The sequence below is a fragment of the Dipteris shenzhenensis genome, chromosome 11 (assembly GCF_047967505.1).
Source record: "Dipteris shenzhenensis isolate YYH24624 ecotype China chromosome 11, Dip_SZ_1.0, whole genome shotgun sequence".
NCBI classification, from domain to species: Eukaryota; Viridiplantae; Streptophyta; class Polypodiopsida; order Gleicheniales; family Dipteridaceae; genus Dipteris; species Dipteris shenzhenensis.
In genome coordinates, this window is record NC_141606.1 from 55,986,188 (window position 1) to 56,006,194 (window position 20,007).

Consider the following 20,007-nt stretch of genomic DNA (forward strand, 5'->3'; position numbering starts at 1 on the left):
AACAGATAACAGGATCTCGTACACAAGAGAGAAACAAGATAGTATGGAGAATCAAAAATTTGATTACCGTAGAACTGATACAATAGATGGCGCTGCCTCCCAACCGTGCGCTCCTGTGAAAGACGCTTCGATGGCATGCTGGAAATAGTAGAAGATGGAGGCTGGATGCTAAGGAATCAGGGTTGCTGTAGCCAGTGATTAAATGGGCTTCACGAGCTTGCTCTTATATAGCCATCAGTTGTAGTCGGTTAGGCTCAATTGGGTGACCGACCTAGTCCGCCCAAAACGGTCGACAGGGGGTCGGTCTCGAAATAGGCCACCGACCATACGATAGAACCAGTGCGCAAAACAGAGCAACTGACCTATGGACACCGTTCGGCCCAGAGCCATCCGAGAAGAAAGAGCAACTATGGGTTGCTTCTTGCTGACCCATGACACAACTCCAGATCCAAGTGAGATACAGTACCCTGTCACTGATCTCCTGCTGTCCACGTCTCTTGCCCAATCCGAGTCACAGAATCCGGTCAAGATGTTGCCCTTGGTATAGGTGATGCCATAATCAAGTGTGCCTTTGATGTATTTCAGCACCTGCATCCCTGCCCTCCAATGGTTCTCCCGGGGCTTATTGGAAAACCTGCTTAGTACACCAGTTGCAAAACTGATGTCCGGCCGTGTGTTGCATAGGTAAATCAAGCTGCCCACAAGCCTTCTGTACTTTGCTTCATCCACCAGTGGTGATGAATCCTCGTTTGAGAGCTTCGCATCAACCTCCATAGGGGTACCAACTGTCTTGCACTCAGCCATGCCAAATGCCTTCAGTATCTCTCCAGCATACTTCAGCTATGAAATGAAGATCTATTTCGGCTCTTGCCAAACTTCAATCCCCAAACAGAAATGCATCAATCCGAGGTCTGTCATTTCAAATTATCTTCCTCGCAAATGCTTTGTCTGGAGATCTTTTCTTCATGGTTCCCTGTTATGACAAGGTCATCCACATAAAGGACAATAATCATACACCTGCCTCCTTCTCTGAAGATATACAAATTTGCATCAGATGGGCTCCTCCTGAACCCGTTTTGCAGAAAGTAGGCATCAATTCACTGGTACCACGCTGGTGGGGCCTGTTTCAGCCCGTAAAGTGCCTTCTTCAGTTTGCAGACTTTACCTTCTAAACCGGGGATCTCAAAACCTGGTGGTTGTTCCACATATACCTCCTCCTTGAGATCTCCATTTAGAAAGGCAGATTTCACATCCATCTGAAACACGGGCCAACTTCCCTGGGCAGCTAAAGCCAAAACACTGCGAATTGTGGTTAGTTGAGCTGTGGGAGCAAAAGTAACTTGATAATCAAAACCATGTACCTGTGCAAATCCTTTTGCCATGAGCCGAGCCTTGTACTTATCTAACGTGTCGTGACTTGTACTTGGTCTTGTACACCCACTTGGTTCCGATTACCTTGTGTTTTGGTGGTCGATCCACAAGGTCCCACGTGTTGTTCTTAATTATGGAGCCATACTCCGACTGCATAGCCTCCATCCACCTATCATCGCCCTGTGCCTCTTCAAGACACTTGGGTTCTTCAGCACGGATCACTTCTGTCATCAAAGCATAGTTGACCACGTGTTCCTGCGCCCTTCTTTGCTCCTCTAATCTCTTGGACCGGCGGTGTTCGGATGGTTCCTCCTCAATGGCTGGAGGTTCTCTGCCATCCAAAAGCTGCTTTACCCACTTCGGGAATGGCCGTTGCCATTGTGGTTCTGCAGGCTCTTCTTCATCTTCTTTGTCTTGAATCCTCCCAAGCACCATTGGGGGATTTTGGTCTGCTATTGGTGGCGGTACTGGATGGATATCTTGGTCCTGGTTGTCTTGGAAGGAAGCATCCTCCTCCAATTGATGCAGTTGTTCTGAGAAGACCACATCGCAACTTACAATTACCTTCTTGGTAACAAGGTTATAGAGACGGTAACCCTTCGCCTCTTCACTGTAGCCCAAGAAAATACACTTCCGGCTCTTCGGTTCCCATTTAGTCCCGGTAGCATCAGGGACACGCACAAAACAATCATCCAAAAACTCTGAAATGTGCAGTTCAGCGCGATGCTTCTAGAGGAGGAGATGCGTCAAAAGACGAGGACTGGAGAAGATTTGGCTTTCTGAACCGGATCAAAGAAAGGTAAGGGTAAGGACTCTGGTAACCCATCTTCTTCTGATGATAAAAAGAGAAAGAAGAAGATCAAGTGCTTCTATTGCAACAAGGCAGGGCACAAGCAGAATGAGTGCCGAAAGAAGATTGCAGATGAGAAGAATGGAGTAAAGAAAGAGTCCAGCAACAGCGCGCAGGCAGTACCAGTAGAGCTGTTCATCGGAATTGAGGAGATTTGCACGGAGGTAGTTCATGTACCTGCGGATGAACCTTGGATCATTGACAGTGGTGCATCGCGCCACATGACCAGTCGGAAGGATTGGTATACCTCTCTACAGCCGGTAGGGAATGACATCCTGGTAGCAGTCGGCAATGATGCAAAATGTCTAGCAAAAGGAAAAGGTACGATTGCTCTCAAGTTAGATGGAGTTGTAAAACAGTTGTCTGATGTTCTTTATGTGCCAGATATCAAGACGAACTTGTTGTCCATTTCCGTGATCATGGATCGGGACCTCAAAGTTCAATTCGATAAGAATGGCGCACAGATTTTGGATCTTCAAGGGAAGTTCATTGGTAAAGGTACATGGCGCAACAACATCTACGAACTCTCAGCTTTCAGTGCTCGAGCCGATGTGAAGGAGAACACTAAGCTGTGGCATGAGAGGTTTGGTCATCTAAACCTTAGTTCTTTGAAGGAGATGCATAAAAGTGGAATGATTGCAGACCTACCGGAAATTTCAGATTTGCCCGATGTATGTGAAGCTTGCATGATGGGCAAGTAGCATTGGCATCCCTTTCCTAAAGAGGCCAGCAGGGCAAAGGCTCCTCTAGAGCTCGTTCACACGGACCTCTACGGAAAGATGGAGACGGAAGCTTTGGGTGGTTCCTACTACTTCATGACGCTGATCGACTACAGTAGAAGGATATGGATATACTTCCTGAAGACTAAAGACGAGGCTTTTAGTAGGTTCAAGGAATGGCATGTAATGGTTGAGAAAGAAACGGGGAGGAAGGTGAACAAGTTGAGATCAAACAGAGGTGGAGAGTTCACACAACTGAATTCGAAAGTTACTGCATCACAGCAAAATGGAGTAGCAGAACGCAAGATGCGCGTCATCTGCGAAATGGGCCGGAGTATGATGAAAGGGAAAGATTTGCCAAAGACTTTCTGGGCTGAAGCATGTAACACTGCAGTTTACATCCTGAATCGTAGCTACACAAAGGCTGTGAATGGGATGACTCCACTGCAAGCCTTTTCTGGTAAGAAACCAATCCTCAAAGTTGAGGGGTGGATTTTTGTTATGCGTATTCAACGCCGTAATAAGACTGTCGTACTTTGGTGGGAGAATCCGTATGCACCTTCGTGCTAGATTCTCGCTGGTGATGGTGATGCCAATCGTAGTCATCTGATCGCGCAGATTCTTCACCCTGGTGATGAACTTCTCTGCCGCTTCAGACTCAGACAACTTCTCGTTCGTGAGTTGAGTCTCCAGACTCTGAATCCACGTCTGATTCGTGGTCTCATACTGATTTTTCAAGACCGTCCATGCCTTGTCCATGCGAGAATCTCATCCGCAGTTGATACTATCTGTTGTCCTGCATTGGCTGGATCCGGTCTCGCAACCGGCCTCACGTCCACCCCAGTAGCAGTGTCCCAAAGCTTGTATGCGCTTAGGATGGTCTTCATCTTGAACTTCTAGAGTGGATAGTTAGAGCCGTCCAACTTTCCGCTTTTCGCCGAACGGTGGGATTCGTAGTCTTGCAGGCTGGGCCATCTCTCACAATCTGCTCGCAAACAGAAACACACTACCAAATCTTCTTGCTAGAGTCCAGGCCCTGATACCATGTAATAAAATAATACAACGTCTGTGCTCAACACATAACAGGATCTCGTACGCAAGAGAGAAAACAAGATAGTATGGAGAATCAAAATTTTGATTACTGTAGAACTGATACAATAGATGGCGCTGCCTCCTAACCGTGCGCTCCTGTGAAAGAAGCTTCGATGGCGTGTTGGAAAGAGTAAAAGACGGAGGTTGGATGTTAAGGAATCAGGGTTGCTATAGCCAGTGATTAAATGGGCTTCACGGGCTTGCTCTTATATAGCCACCAGTCGTAGTCGGTTAGGCTCAATTGGGTGACCGACCCAGTCCGCCCAAAACGGTCGACTGGGGGTCGGTCCCGAAATAGGCCACTGACCATATGATAGAACCGGTGCGCAAAACAGAGCAACTGACCTATGGTCATCGTTCGGCCCAGAGCCATCCGAGATTATTTGAGGCTCCAAACGGGCCCCGGAACCTGAGAGTGGGCTGCCTCAGGAAATGCTCTGTCTACCCTCATTGCAGTCAGTCAAGGGATGCCTTCCCGCACTTGCATGTAGCCTAGTTGGCGGTGTGCCAACTCTACCTAAAGCCGTCCAGCCAGCAAGCCACACATGGCCCCCATCTGGTGTCCAAACTAGGACCTACCGGATAACGGAGCTACTCAAATGCCTTCTCCTCATATGGAGGGCTTACAAGTAGAGTTAGCTGGTTCCCGTGTAGTTACATGAGAGTGGAGCATTGATATCTAACATAGATTTCATCATTGTTATACTAATAATGTTCCTTTATCCAAGCATTGTTACTTTCTACAAAATTAAATTCAAATTGCACCTAACGGCTCTCACCTAATTTTTCTATTAGTTTGCTCATCCATACTTCCCATAGACATATTGTATAGGCCCTTAATAGCAAGAAATTATTTCATGGATCCAAATTAAGCTAAGGGGTTGAGAAATTCATGTGAAAAGGTGGAGTACCCCAATTAAGCTAAGATAAAAAAGAGAGCTTCAAAGTTCATGCAAGTGGGGGACTTCAACTAAAAATCTCCAATTTTCACTCTCAAGGACATCATGATTACCCTTCCCTTGCCTTTCCACCATTCCCCTTCTACATTTTCCATTAACTAATACATTCTTTTTTTTCCCAATTGGTGGGACCTATTTGTTATAGAACCTATCCTTGCCATTGGATCTATTTGTTCTAGGCATCAACTTTCGATCGTCCACACAAATCTTGAGCTTCCCATTCTCATTCCAAACAATTACTATGAAAGATAGTTGAGCCACCTTCTCAATGGGATAAATCAATCCCACCTTGGCCGACTTGTCAGTTTCTTCCCTCAGCCTTTCTTTCAAGTTGGTTGGTGTCCATAAAACTATCATCAACTCCATTCACCTCTTGATAAGTCTATTAGAGGCATTGTATAGGAGTGCAATAATTGCATCAATTTCTCTTTGGAATCTCGATATAGTTCAACACTAACAAGAACCACTTTGGGAGTATCCTCAGCTCCTAGATTCACATCTTAGGCTACATCCTCGTCTACCTTGCAAATTTAGGCCATCTCAACTTCATGTGTTCCTTCTACATCTATGATCTTCTAAGTTGTTCATTTCCCTCTCCCTCATCAGTCTGAGTATATTGTGAGCAATTTTGAGCATTTTGATTTCAAATCAAGGTATAAATGAAGGGTTCTTCTGAGAGATCTCAACAATGGAAGCGGAACATAAGAAGGTGAGAGAGAGGGAGAGCCATAAGAGAGAGCCACACAAGTTTTGGTGGGTTCAGAACACCCTAATCTTCTATGTTATCCATATATACGTGTGTTTGAGTATTGAGGTGTATTGATGGGCATTGGATAGTATGCTCAAAAATTTGATAAAATGCTAGGATTCAAGTTCAATCTCGAGTTAGTAGTTAAGTGCTCGACGATAGAAAGGCTCTCCTGCAACTCTAGTTAAAAATTACTTGTGGAAATTCACAAGAGAGTTTTGGATCCTCCAAGATAGCACTACCTTTAAGGAAAAATCTCCGGCTTGGGATCATGAATTACTGTTGTAGTCATTATAACATACTAGAGTTGCCCATGCCTGCCCATGGTGCATTGGATGCATAAGGACTTCGTGCCAGTCCACGCATGCGTGGGGGGTGCCGATGGTGCGCTAGTCTTAAAGTTTACCAGCTGAATAATCTCAGATAATCAGATCATACTTGGCAACATGCACAGTGAGTAGGCTACAAAGATAAAGTTGCAGTTACAGAGCGATGGGAGAGCTCGAGATCAAGAAGCACGTCGACTACATTAAATCGCTGGACAAGGTAGCACTGGTGAATGGCTGCCCACAATTGTGATCTACTGTAAATTGTGCAATACGATGAATGTTATATGCATCAACAATTCATCCGGCTTTCCATGGCTTTTCTGAGGTCTTTCTGGCTGAAACAGAAGAAAGACTTCGATTCACTTGTTACGGAGCATTTACGAATGAGTGGAGCATATTGGGGTCTGACGGCGATGGACCTGATGGGTTATCTTGGAGATATGGACAGGGATAACATCATTTCCTGGTTGCTGCAGTGTCAACACGATTGTGGTACTGACTATGCTCCTTGGTGTGGTTACGTATTACTTATCTTGTAAACTTTTGTGGAACTGAGCTCGCAAGAGCATGGTTATCAATATTTATTTTAGTGTACACGAAAAGCAAGACAGATGGCAGGTAAAATATAACGCAGCTGGTGAGGGGAAAAAGGACCGCCAAACAAAGGGACAGCCTTGAGCTCTTTTTATCACCGATCTTTACGGATGAATGAGAACATTAACAAATTATCTGGCCATCAAACTCGTCAAATAGATAATTGGCCATCTTTCTGTCTGATTTCATGATCGTTGTCTTTGATTTTGTTCATATTTACCTTCGTCGTTGAGAATATACAGAATTAGTGCATCTAATGTTGGTTGGAAGGGAATGACTTCTCCTTCTTGCCTTGATATAAGCTCAACTATGAAAGCCACGGATAAGGATTCTAAATAGTTGTGCAGGCTTCTGTGTCTCCTCCTTACGATCCCCATTCACCAGGTGTCGTTCATAGCCTTGTTATATAGCCTTAAAGTTGGCTTTTTTGTTTCTCTTGGAATTCTTGGATTTGTTGTTTTGTCCCTTAAATTTGAGCCGAATGCTTCAAAGCAGCAGAAGAGAGAACTTTCTGGAATTCTTTTTAAACTCCTTGAACTTTTTATAGCTGTTTGTTCCTGAGAAATCCTCTTTTCTTGCTCCTCATCACCCGTCTGTATGCTATAGCTTTGGACTCTTCCTTGGCTGTGTCTGCTGTTTTCCAAGCAGTGTTTGTGGTTCTGCATTCCTGGTCATACTAGTTGTTGCAGGGCATGCTTATGCTCTTTTTGTGAAGCATTTATGGGCTGTCTCCTGCAGTATTGCTCTCATGCAGCTATTCATTGCCTATGGTTCTGTATTCCTGGTCATATCTGTTGTTGCAGGGCATGTCTATGCTCCTTTTGTGAAGCAATTATGGGCTTTCTCCTGCAGTATTGCTCTCATGCATTTATTCATTGCTTGGCAGGTAAGAGGCATCTAAAAACGTGAATTTGCTGTTTCACGTTCCTTCTCATAAGATGTGAGCTTTTTATATCCAACCTCAGCCTGGGGGTGCTGTAGGTTTCTGTTTTCTGCTGTTCCTTTGAGCCCTAGTGACATTGTCTCTTCATCAACTCTAAGCTATTCCACTGAGTGTCTTGCAGTGGGCTTATGATCGTGTAGTCGATACGCATGACCTTTGCGGGGTTTTGCATGTATAGCCTCCTATGCCTTTGAAAAAGGTGGTACAAAGAATCCGTATAGAGCGAGGAGTTGTCTCCATGGATGATTTCTCCACGTCCTCTGACACCTTTTTCCAACATTCTCATGGATAAAGCATTCCCCTATGGATAATGTGGCATTGTTTGCAACGACGTTTTCTTTTTTTCATGTATTCCTTAATGCAAGTACTGAATGGTGCCTGCTTTTCCCTCCCCTAGAACTCCTTGCTAAGGTGGTGTTTCCTCATTTCAGACCCCCCAAAAATTTCAGAAACATTTCCATGCTCCCATTGCCGTTTCTGTTTCCGTTTCCGTTATTCTCTAACGACCCATCCTTTATGTGGATCTTCCTTTATGATCTTGGCCGTTGTTTCCTTGTCCTCCCATGCGTTTTTTTGTGTTCCACCTTGATTTTTCAGAGAACCCTGTATTTCTGGGGCTTCATTCCCTTCATTCTCCCATGTCTCGAGTGCTACAAATATGCCTGTTTCTGATAGTTCTTCTTCCAGTGTGATGGCCTTGCCCAAGGGCCATCTTCTAACGTTCCATATTTTGATCCTGAGTGTCTTGTGGTCTTTCCTCCCCATTCACCTCATTCTGTGATGATAACTTTTCCATCTCTCATGTAGGCATTGTTCTCCTCCTTTTTTGCATTCCTAAGTACCTCAAGCTCCTTGAGCTTTTGGGAGTACTGGCTTCTTGTAAGGTCCTCATTTATTACCCATATTGAGTGCCCCTTGAGGTGGTGCTTATGGTTCATGCCCTGGAATTTGACAATTATAAGTCTTGGCTTGTCCCCTTTCCTCCTCACTCTAAAGGCCCCTTTCCTTTCCTTTGCTGAGAACGTGGTGATGAGGACTGCTTCCATGTCCTCGTCCTCACTCTCTTCTAACCCACTATTTGGAGGTTGAGGGCCTTGTCTTGCTGCTCGTTTTGTTCTCTTAGTGTGAAGGTTAGCTCGTCGGTTTTGTTGTGGACTAAATCATCAATGGTGGTGATGATATCTTGTGATATTGGAGTCTGTGGAGCCTGCATCTAAGTAGTTCCCCCATGCATTGTTTTCTCACTGTGGAGTTCCTATGTGAAGGTTAGCTTGTTGATTTTATTAAACATCAATGGTGGTATTGGCATCTGCATTTGAGTGGTTCCCCCATGCACCTTTTTCTCACTGTGGAGTACCTATGTTGTCTTCCCTCTCCCCTTTGGCTCGTTCATTGATGATAAAATTTCCATCGCTCATGTAGGCATTCTTCCCCTACTTTTTGGCATTTCTAAGTACCTCAAGCTCCTTGAGCTTTTAGGAGTATTGGCTTCTTGTAGGTCCTCATTCACCGATATTGAGTGCCATGGTTTAACACTTTAAAGTGGGACTATGCGCCCCAGAATTTGACAATGATTAGTCTTGGCTTATCCTTTCCACTCTAAAGGTACCTTGCCGTTTTGTTGCTGAGATGTGCGTGGTCTTTTGGTAAACGTGGGTGAGGACTGCTTTCATGTCCTTATACTCAATCTCTTGCACCCCCACAATTTGGAAGTTGAGGGCCTTGTCTTGCTGCTGCTTTTGTCCTCGTAGTGTGAAGGTTAGCCCATCCATTTTGTTGTGGACTAAATCATTAATGATGGTGGTCATATCTTGTTGGTTTTTGGCATTTGTGGAGCCTTCATATGAGCAGTTCCCCCATGCACTATTTTCTCACGGTGGAGTCCCTATGTGGCCTTCCCTCCCCCTTAAGCTCGTCTTGGATGATAACTTTTCCATGTGTCATGTATGCATTCTTCCCCTTCTTTTTTGCATTCCTAAGTGCGCAAGCTCCTTGAGTTTTTGGGAGTAGTACCTTCTTGCAAGGTCCTTATTTGTCCATATTGAATGCCCCTTGAGGTGGTGCTTACGCTTCAACACTTTAAAGCAAGACGGTGTGCCCTACAATTTGACAATTATTAGTCTTGTCTTGCCCCCTTTCCTCCCCACTCTAAAGGAACCTTGCCATTTCGTTGGTGAGATGCGCATTGTTTTTTGGAAGACTGCTTGAGGATTTCGTCCATATCTTTATTCTCATCCTCTTCCACCCCCACAATTTGGAGGTTGAGGGCCTTGGATGAGCTAAACTTTACACTAATGATATCTTGTGGGTTTGGCATTTGTTGAGCCTCCATGCGGTTCCTTTCAAAGACGTGAGGTAGGGATTACTTGAACCTCACTCACACAGCGGAATTGCTCAGCTCTCTCCAAAGACATCTCACTGATACACACCTCACTCATGAATAGGGAGAGAAAGAGAGAACTCATTTTTTATTCTTCCACAAGATATGGGCAAAACAAGCTCAAGGGTGAGCACAACAATCTTCCAGCAAAAAGGGGTTGGCAATAAAACTCTGCTAAGAAGTCTCATGTGCTGGTCAGATGCGTTGCCTATATGGTGAGGCTTTAGTAGAAAGCGATGTTGAACTTGTTAGAAATGACCCAACAGAGGGCACACACAGCAGAAGACTTATAGTAATGCCCAGGAGCTCACACGGTGTGGTGTGGGATGTGGAATCACACACTTCTTTACTTATGTGCATACAATAGATGTGCAGACTCATCAATAGACAATGAACCAGCCAAATAGAGAAACCACCAAAATATATATTCTCGTCCAAAACTATGGACACAATACAAAAGAAATAGATCTAGAGTCCCACCAATGATGTGGTCCTCTGATCTTACCACAAGGTCCTTCTCCTATCTGCTGGCTATCTGTAAGAAATCCTAGATTTACTATATTTAGAAATGTGCTAAGGAACAGGAAGGAGACTGAAATAGCAGAGAATAAGGAATAATTATATTGCTTGAGTGTCTGTAGTGTAGCTGTAGTGTGTCATCCATACAATTGGGCCTCTCTTATATAGAGAGTGAAGAGTCACACATGAAAAGGTGTGTACTCCAAAGTGTATGTGCATGAAGAGGTGTGTACCCCTTGTGAAGGGTGTGACCCTTGATGAGAGGGTACATTACAATAGGAGTGTCTCTTCAATAGAATGTCTCTTGTGAAGGGTTGTGCCTCATAGGAAGTGTCCCGTCGAAAGGGCATACCCTTCCACAAGTGTCCATTCATCAAACCATCCATAAGTCTAGATATAGAGAAAGGAATACGTCATGGATCGTGACATCCCCTCCCACTCAAAATAAGACCCTGGTGGAGGTAATGAACTGATGTAGAAAATATCACGGTAAATTCTGAAAATACTGCTGTCAAAAGTCAGGGTACTGCTGTAAGTCTTCATCAGATTACCAAGTAGCGTCGGAGTCATCCAGATCTCGCCAAAGAACAAGGAATTCCGTGATAAGTCGATGTCGAGTCTCTCGGTGTCGATGGTCCAAAATACGCTCAGGAATAAGGAGAACATAATCGTCTTCAATTTTTGGGACATAATCACCTGCAGGAGGAACTGCTTCATCGCCTGGAATGTACGTCTTTAGCCAAGAAATATGAAATGTCGGATGGATTTTACCCCATGATGGTGGTAATTCCAATTTGTAACGTAAAGGTGAATTTTTCTTGATGATCCGGAAAGGTCCATAGTATCTTGGTCGCAACTTAGGAAACACAGACTTAACCGTCTTATAGCGATGTGGGACTACAAATAATAGCACCATGTCACCAGTGTCAAATTCCAGGTGACGTCTATGTTTGTTGGCAGACCGTTGATACCGCTCTTGCGCTTTTCGCATACGATCCCTGACTTGGAGTAGAATGTCTTGCATTTCTTGAACCAGTTGATCAGCTAGGGCCATTCGATGTTGAAGTACAAAATTCGTTGGTACAATCGGAGTGTGTCCATAAGCTGCTTGGAATGGAGTCATGCTGATGGCACTATGGAAAGAGTTATTATAAGCAAACTCAAGGAGTGGTAGATACTCTTCCCAAGCTGCTAGGCATGACTGAATATAATGTCGAAGCATTTCTTCCAGAACTTGGTTGACTCTTTCAGTCTGGCCATCTGATTCTGGGTGGTAGGCTGAACTAAACAGTAGAGTTGTACCCAAAGATTCGAACAATGAAATCCAAAAGTGACTGGTAAACTTAGGATCTCTATTGGATATGATATTCTTGGGCAATCCATGGTGTCGAAAGATGTGTTGTATGAAGAGTTTGGCGATGTCCGGAGCCTGTGCACTTCTTTTGCAAGCAACAAAGTGTGCCATTTTGGACAATCGATCAACAATTACCATAATTTGAGTGTTACCTCTGGAGGATCGTGGTAGTGTTGTAATGAAATCCATGGAAATACTTTCCCACCTTTCAGTTGGAATTGGAAGAGGCTGAAGAAGTCCTGCTAGAAGTCGTCGGCTTGCTTTCATTTGTTGACAAGATAAGCAAGATGTAACCATTTTGATGATGTCGCTTTTCATCTGAGGCCAGTAGTATGTTGCACTGAGTAACCTATAAGTCTTGTTGATGCCTGGATGGGTAGCATAAGGAACTACATGATGCTCTTTTAACAAAAGACGTCAAACATCCTTGTCATGTGGTACACAGACGCGATCTTGATAATACAGAAGGTGGTCTGTATAAGAATAGGATGAGAAAATCTTCTGTTCGGAAGTCGAAGGTTGATCTTTTGAAAGAACTTGTACTGCTGTGCCGAAGTCTTTATCATTGAAATACTTTCCTTTGAATGAATTCGGAACATCCACAAATAATGTAGAGATTACCATAGCTGATGCTAGAGTTAACCTGCTGAGAGCATCTGCAACTACATTGCGTAGTCCTGGAATGTACTCAATGGTCATGTGAAAGTTGGCCAAAAACTCAACCCAGCGTGCTTGTCGAGCGTTCATGACTGGCTGAGTAAAGATATACTTTAAAGAGTGATGGTCAGTCTTGACCACCGAGTTGGCTCCCATGAGATAATGTTTCCAAGAGCGATAAGCATGTACAACGGCAAGAAACTCCTTATCATAAACCGGGTAGCGGGTTTGGATATCGGAATGTTTATGGCTGTCAAAAGCAATAACTATGCCTTCTTGCATCAGGACTGCTCCTGTAGCGATGTCGGAAGCGTCGGTCATGACCTCAAATGGAAGGTTTGGGTTAGCAATAGCCATAACTGGTGTGGTAGTGAGTGCTTGCTTGAGTTGTTGGAAACTATACTCTGTTTCGGGAAGCCATTGAAAAATTGCTGTGCTTTTCAATAATTCGGACATAGGAGCTGCGATTTCGGAAAACTGATAGACCTTTGTATGGTAGAAGTTTGCCAATCCGAGAAAAGAGCGGACATTATGAACATTCTTAGGAGTAGGCCTGTTTTGGATTACCTCGACCTTCTTGGGATCCACAGAGATGCCTTGAGCTGAAATAACATGTCCTAAATATTCGAGTTGGGTCTTGAAGAACTCACTCTTCTCAATGTTGATGTAGAGAGAATTTGTGCGGAGAACTTCAAAAACTTGGTGAAGATGTTGTTTGTGCTCATGTAGGGATCGGCTGAAAACGAGGATGTCATCGAGGTAAATGATAACGAACTTATCGAGGAAAGGCCTGAAGATGTCGTTCATTAGTGTCATGAATGTGGCCGGGGCATTGTTTAACCCAAAAGGCATGACCAAACATTCATAGTGTCCATACTTTGTTCGAAAAGCTGTCTTGTACTCATCGCCTTCTCGTATGCGAATTTGATGATAACCTGAACGAAGATCAATCTTGGAGAAGTGTGTTGCATGTAGAAGTTGATCGAAAAGGTCATCAATGCGAGGCAATGGATCCTTGTTTTTGATAGTGAGCTTGTTGAGGGCTCGATAGTCGATGCAGAGGCGCATAGACTTGTTCTTTTTTTCCACAAGTAGTACAGGAGATCCGAAAGGGCTGCGACTGGGCCGAATGTGACCTTTGTCGAGTAGCTCGGTGACCTGTCTTTGGATTTCTTCTATTTGAGTATGAGAAACCCGATAAGGAGGTTTCGACGGTGGATTACTGCCGGGAATAAGTTCGATGGGGTGATCCACTGGTCGTCGAGGTGGTAACTGCTTTGGCAATTCCTGTGGGGTTGAAGGAGAGTTCCTAGAACCAGTTAGCTCAATAAGTTTTCCCTGGTGGACAAACTGGATAGTATGGCTGCGAAAACTGATTGATGGATCATAGTCGTAGAGCCACTGTTGTCTGAGTATGACATCGTACCGAGAAAGAGGCATGATGTCGAAGTTCAACTTGTCCGTATAATGTTGGATGTGAAAAGACAAGTTTTTGATCTTGGTGTTGCACAAGAAGGTAGTTCCATTTGCGAGTTCAATCTGATAGTCCATGAGACTAGGACTGGTGGTCAACCGAAGTTTGTCGACCATAGAACTAGCTAGGAAGTTATGAGAGCAGCCACTGTCGATGAGGATAGTGACCATTGTTCCACGAATCGATCCTTGAACACAAAGTACTTGAGTGGCCAGGGAAGGGTCGGGGTTGCTGGCAAGGCTCAGGTGGATGGTATTTGCCATTCGAACAGCTTTGCCTTTCTTGTCTTGTGCTGGGGTAGCATCTTTTGTTTGGGAAGTGCTAGGTTCCATATTGGAATTTTGCTTTGGTCGCTTGGGACAATCGAACCATCTATGGTCGCCTGTACAGATGGTACAAAGTCCTTTTGTGCTGTAGTTGTTCTTCTTGTCAGTGGCCGCACCTTTATGTTGGGGATGACGGTAATGACTTTGTGAAGAAGAAGAGGCGTGATCCTTGGAGGAGTGCTTCTGTTGGAATCCAGCATACGATTTCTGAGACTTGTGGGGATCTTGAGACTGTCGCTGACCTTGATTACCCGAGTTTTTTCTAAACCTGGGGTTATCTTGAGGGCGAGCACCTTTGGCCATAGTAGTGTTCTGTGTTCGATTAGCACTTTGCTTCCCTATGTTTTGGAAATCTGTTATGCGCTCTGTGTAAGCAATAGCGCCAGTTGTGGTGGTGATGTTTGCTTTAAGGACATCAATGTGTAACGAGGGATGTAGGCCTGAGATGAAAGCATGAAGGCGATCATCATCAGTTAACCCATCAATCTCCAGCACCAATGTGGTGAACTGAGAGGTGTAGGAAGACAGGGAGCCTGTTTTCTCCAACTGTCGGAGTTTTGAACATGCTTGGAAGTCCGCATTGGCAGGTATGAACTGCTTACGGAGCACGTGTTCAAAACGTTCCCAGGTTAACACACTTTTGCCGTCCTTTAAGCGTCTTTGCCACCATAGGAAAGCTGTATCCTTAAGGAGGGAGGCTGCCAAGGCAATCTTTTTGCCTCCCGTGAGGTCAACAGTATTAAAGTACATGCACAATTTTGCGAGCCATTGGTCAACTGTCTGTCTGGCTGGCTATACCCAGTCCAATCATGCTTGTAAGAGCTTAATGGCAGCAAAACATCCCAAAACCTCTGGGTGTAATCATCAAGATTCTTGCAAAGTTTGTATGACAAGTCATGCCAGTGTGAAAGTACTTCAACTTCAAAAGTTGGAGTAAGCCAAGTAGAAGAGAACACTTGCTTAAATTCCAGCCAAGTAGAAGGTGCATCTCCATGAAGCATAAGGTTGGTGTACCACTTAAGTGCATTGCCTTTCAAAAATGTGGCAACCTTCCTCATCTTGGATGCTTCTGTAAACAAACCCCCAAGAAATGCAGCATCAAACTGTTGAAGGAATGTGAGGGCTTTGTACCTGTCCTGTACTCCATTATATGTATCAAACTTGACATGAGAACCACCATCCTTAAATTCTTTATATACATTTGATATTGGCTGTCCCAAAGATGGCTGTATATTTGCAGCATTCCCTTCACTAGGGAGAGCCATGCTTGGCTGAACATTAGGCATGGGAGCATATGCTGTGGCTTGCATGCCTGGCTGCATTCCCACATTGTCATACATGGCTTGCTTTCTATGCCCAATTGGCGGTGAAATCAACATAGCATCAAAGATAGAATCTGTACCAAAATATTCAGGTTGCTGCCTCAAATATGGCTGAGGTGGTTGAGCCACATTTATGGACTGCACATTATTATTTTGAGGAGTAGAAGTACCCAAACCAAGGCCTTGTGCTGGCTGCTCATACTGTTGCACTGGCTGTACTTTTTGTACCTCTTTCTCAAGTGCTCTTTTGGGCGATTCCTCTCTCTTGGAAGTCACTTTCTGAGTCATTTTTGATGGCTGTCCCTCATGGGAAACTGATGCATGAGTGTGCGGTCCGCCATGAGAAGCTGATGCATGTGTGTACTCACTCTTTCCGTGCTTGTGCTTTCTTGATTTCTTCTTCTTCTTGGCATTTGTTTGCACAATCTGGGCCAAATTTTGAGCCAGCTGAGTCAAAGCAGTCACTGCACGTGCAAGCTGTGCATTCAACATAGTAGCATCGTCTGACTCACTAGTATCACCGTTGAGCTCAGTTGTAGCTTCATGTGTGGCCTGCTCAAAAGGCATTTGTTGTGCTCCCTGCAGCTGTACACTAGCTGGATCATTAAGGCTTTCCTGCCTTCTCCTTTGAGGAGTTGTGGAGCTCTCTTGCTCATGGGTACTCACCATGTTTATGGTTGTAATATTCAGCTGTTAAAAAGTGCAGCAAAGATATCCTTCCACCAAACTATCGAGGCCCACCTCTTGAGAAAGAGTGTGTGGTATCCCGGCAATGGAACCAATGAAACCGGCCTCTAATCACTCAGAGGGCAGTGGAACTAAACCTTTAATCACTTCAGCACTTATTTACAGCGCACAAAGCATATATCACAACCATTAACCATTGCATGATCACCATTTGGCATTTACCCATTTGTTCACAAACAAAACCACTGAAAAAGAGATGGAGGCTAGAATGCCCCTGCTCAACAAACATAGACAAGTGCACCCGATTGGCCCCAAACACCGTGGCGCCCCTTTCGGTATTTCTTTATATATCACAGTGAAATGATTACAAGTTGCATCTGGGAGACCTTCCCTGTAACTGAGCACGCAGCCCCAATTCACTAAGCCTTCGCAAGGCTTTCAAGCATAGAACACCATTACATAAGTGCACTTAACCCATAGGCTCAATCCAAAGGCATTCTCTTTTCCGAGTGCAATTCCATTGGCTGTCCAGATGCAATCACGCTGCACCCCACCTGCACTCTCTTTGAGTGGTTTCCAGATGGCATTCACAAAGCTTTTCAAAGCTCCAAAATAAAATCAGCAAAGTACCCAACCAAAGAATGACTTATGTAGCAGTGCCTGGGCACCTGTGAGCCAAGAAAGAAGCGGCACACGAGGCCAACCAATAGCTTATGGCAAAAAGAAATTGCAGCAGCAAAATCACAACTTACCAAAAGCCCTGAAAACTCGAACCAAGTCCTCAATTGCCAAGAGGACATAGTAGCCAATGCCCAATTGCATTCTCAGCCAAGGAGGAGTGCAAAGGCATGAAGAAAGAGCATTTACAAGAGCCGACCAGCATGAATTCAACTGAAAAATGCGAAAAGAAGCACTTCTGTCGTGAAGAAGTGGGAGTTCTTGGGCTCAAAAGAAGCGTGCTTCAGAGAGGAATGCATTGAGAAGGTTTTGGAGAAGTTTCATCGCCGGAAAGTCCTCCAAAACTGAGAAAAACCAGTCAACCAGCGCGTGGGACCACTCGAAATTCAACAGAAAGCTGTAGCTTTGCAAGAGGAGAGGCCCAGGAGGCGGTAGAAGCAAAAAGGTCCAGAAAAAGCCACTTTTGCAAATTCGACCAGCAAAAGAAGTGCTCAGCTCTGCCCGTTCTACCAAACGCACAGAGGGAAAAGCATATCACTACGAAGGGGAGGCAGAGGGGAAGCCATCGGGCCAAACGGAAGTCGAGGAATCCAAACGGGTGAGGAGTTATGAAGAAAAACGGAATTCAGCTGAAGGAGGCTGAAAAACCAGTCCAAAATCTCAGCAAAGGGAGAAGATGAGAGAGAAAACCACACATGTGAAGTTTAGAAGGCCCAGGAAGGTCCAGGAATGGCAAAGGAGCATGTAGAAGGCACTAGAGCCACCTGGAACAAGCTTTTGTAGCCTCTCCTTTTCAAATATGTGCTAGTATTTTTTGATAGACATCCAATCCCAATTCCTGCACACCAAGCAGGTCTCTGAACTTGCGCAGCTTCTCTGCGCCCAATGCCTTCGTGAATATGTCAGCTACTTGATCCTTTGTGATTGCTTACAATTGATGCATTTTGAGCCTTTGTTTAGCTGAGAAAGTGAGCATAAGTGAGCAGTGTTTTTCTGAAGCTGTCTTGTATCCGAGGAAGGGATTATTTTTTTGTGAGTACAATACTCTTCCCACTAAGGAAATTTTTTGGACAACAATTTTCAGAATTGTTGGGCTATTTCATTGGACTTTATGCCTCAAATGCTTCAGGAAAAGTTGGTGATTGGGAGTTTGCAGTCTTGTGACAGCAGTAAAAAGTGAGCAGGTGGCTGTTTTCAGAAGTGAATATCAGAGAATCCATGAGGAATTGTCTTCTGAGTTGAACCAAGAAGTTTTAGTTTTTTGGACAATCTACAATCTTGTTTTTGAAAGCGTTTCAATTCGAGATTTAGAGAAAAAGTTATGATGCCTGGTATGCCCATGATTTACAGTTTTGACAGTTTATGACAGCAGCTAGAAAAAGTGAGCAAGGGGCTGCTTTCAGCAGTGAATATCAAAAAATTTGGACCTGCAGTAAACTAGAAGTTTGTAGATCTATTGGTTGTCTATAACTTTGGTGTTTATAGCAAAGGCAACCGAGTTACGGTTGGGAAGATATTGACAGTTCAAAACAAGCCAAAACTGTTGCAGACTGTTATTACAGCAGTAAAAGTTTGCAGGTGGTGGTTTCCAATAGCAGATCTAAGGAAATCTGTAAGGATTTTGGACTTGCTATAAACTGAGAAGTTGTAGAGTTTTCTACAAGCTACATTTCTTCTGTTTACACTTTTTGCATTGGAGCTATCGTGCAAAAGCTATTGGCTAGTTTTGGGATGCCCTGAGGTCACTTACAATAGAACATGTATTTGTGAGTGACAGTGTGGCTGTTGTCATTGCAGTTGATATTTTTTGGGCTTCAGTTTGGTACATTGGTGCAGTGTATCCTGGTTGTTCTATCATCCATTGTGATGGCTTCCGCATCAGAGAATGCATTGTTTAACATTGAGAAGTTGGATGGCACAAACTTCTCCTATTGGAAGGAGCAAATCTACAATGTTCTGGTGCAGAAGAAGCAAGTAAAGCCTATAAACGCAAAGGCATAAAGCCAGAGAATTGGGAAGATGATGAAGAGTGGAAGGAATTGGATGAGCTTGCATGCTCCACGATCATGCTCACACTTTCAAAATCGGTGTATTTCAAAGTCAAAGATACTGCAGGTGGTGCCTATGGTGTGTGGACAAAGTTGCATGATCTTTATGAGAAGCAGAGTGCCGCTTGTCAAGTGTATTGGCTGAAGAAACTCATAGATCTTCGCATGGAAGAAGGGACTTCCATGTCTAGTCATTTAAATGAGTTTAACACAATTTCCAGTCAACTTTCAGCTCAGAAAATTGCCTTTGATGACTCAGTTAAGGCAATGTTCTTATTGGTTACCCTTTCTGAAAGTTGGGACACTTTTAGGACTGCTATAAGCAATTCAGCCCGTGCAGGAGGCCTGACAAGCAGTGATGTTGAGAGTAGCCTTCTCATTGAGGAGGTAAATAGAAAGAACAATGCTGGAACTAAAAGTTTAAGTGCTCTCAATGTGAGAGGGAGGTCATATTCCAAGGGGAAATACCACTACAGAAATACAAGCAAGTCTAGAAGCAAATCTAGAAGAAAAGCCCATGCCAAAAAGGATTTGGAATGCTTCTATTGTGGGAAGAAAGGCCATTTCAAAAAGGATTGCTACAAATGGAAGAACGATAAAGGCAAAGGCAAAGCTAATGTGCAACCCAAGAAGGAAGAGAAATCCATGGTCAATATAGAGGAAGTGAATGCCATGAGTAACAATAGTGATGAGGGTGACATTCTTTATGCCTCTATGTTTGAGCATGTTTTTCTTGTGACTAGTGATGATGCATTGTCACAGAATTGGATACTAGACTCAGGAGCATCTTTCCACGTCACTCCACATAAGGAGTGGTTTACCATTTATGATGCAAGAAGGAAAGGAACTGTGAGACTTGGAAATGATTATCCATGTGACATTGTTGGAGTGGGAGATATCCACTTGTCTCTTCCTAATGGTTCTACATTTGTACTCAAGAATGTTAGGCATGTTCCA

The 20,007-nt window shown here is 44.1% G+C and overlaps 1 protein-coding gene across 3 annotated transcripts in view; it reads left to right on the forward strand.

Moving 5' to 3' along the window:
- The first annotated feature begins 5,964 nt into the window (after window positions 1–5,964).
- LOC147897213 (geranylgeranyl transferase type-2 subunit beta 1-like) overlaps window positions 5,965–20,007 on the forward strand; it is an 81,606-nt gene continuing 67,563 nt past the window's right edge. The window contains exons 1-2 of one of the 3 annotated variants that reach the window (XM_087381440.1): window positions 5,965–6,294; window positions 6,413–6,560. In XM_087381440.1, the coding sequence (XP_087237566.1) occupies window positions 6,232–6,294; window positions 6,413–6,560 (211 nt within the window). In that variant the 5' untranslated portion in view covers window positions 5,965–6,231. The remainder of the gene's footprint in view (window positions 6,295–6,412; window positions 6,561–20,007) is intronic. The other 2 variants (XM_087381438.1, XM_087381439.1) reach the window with 2 other exon arrangements.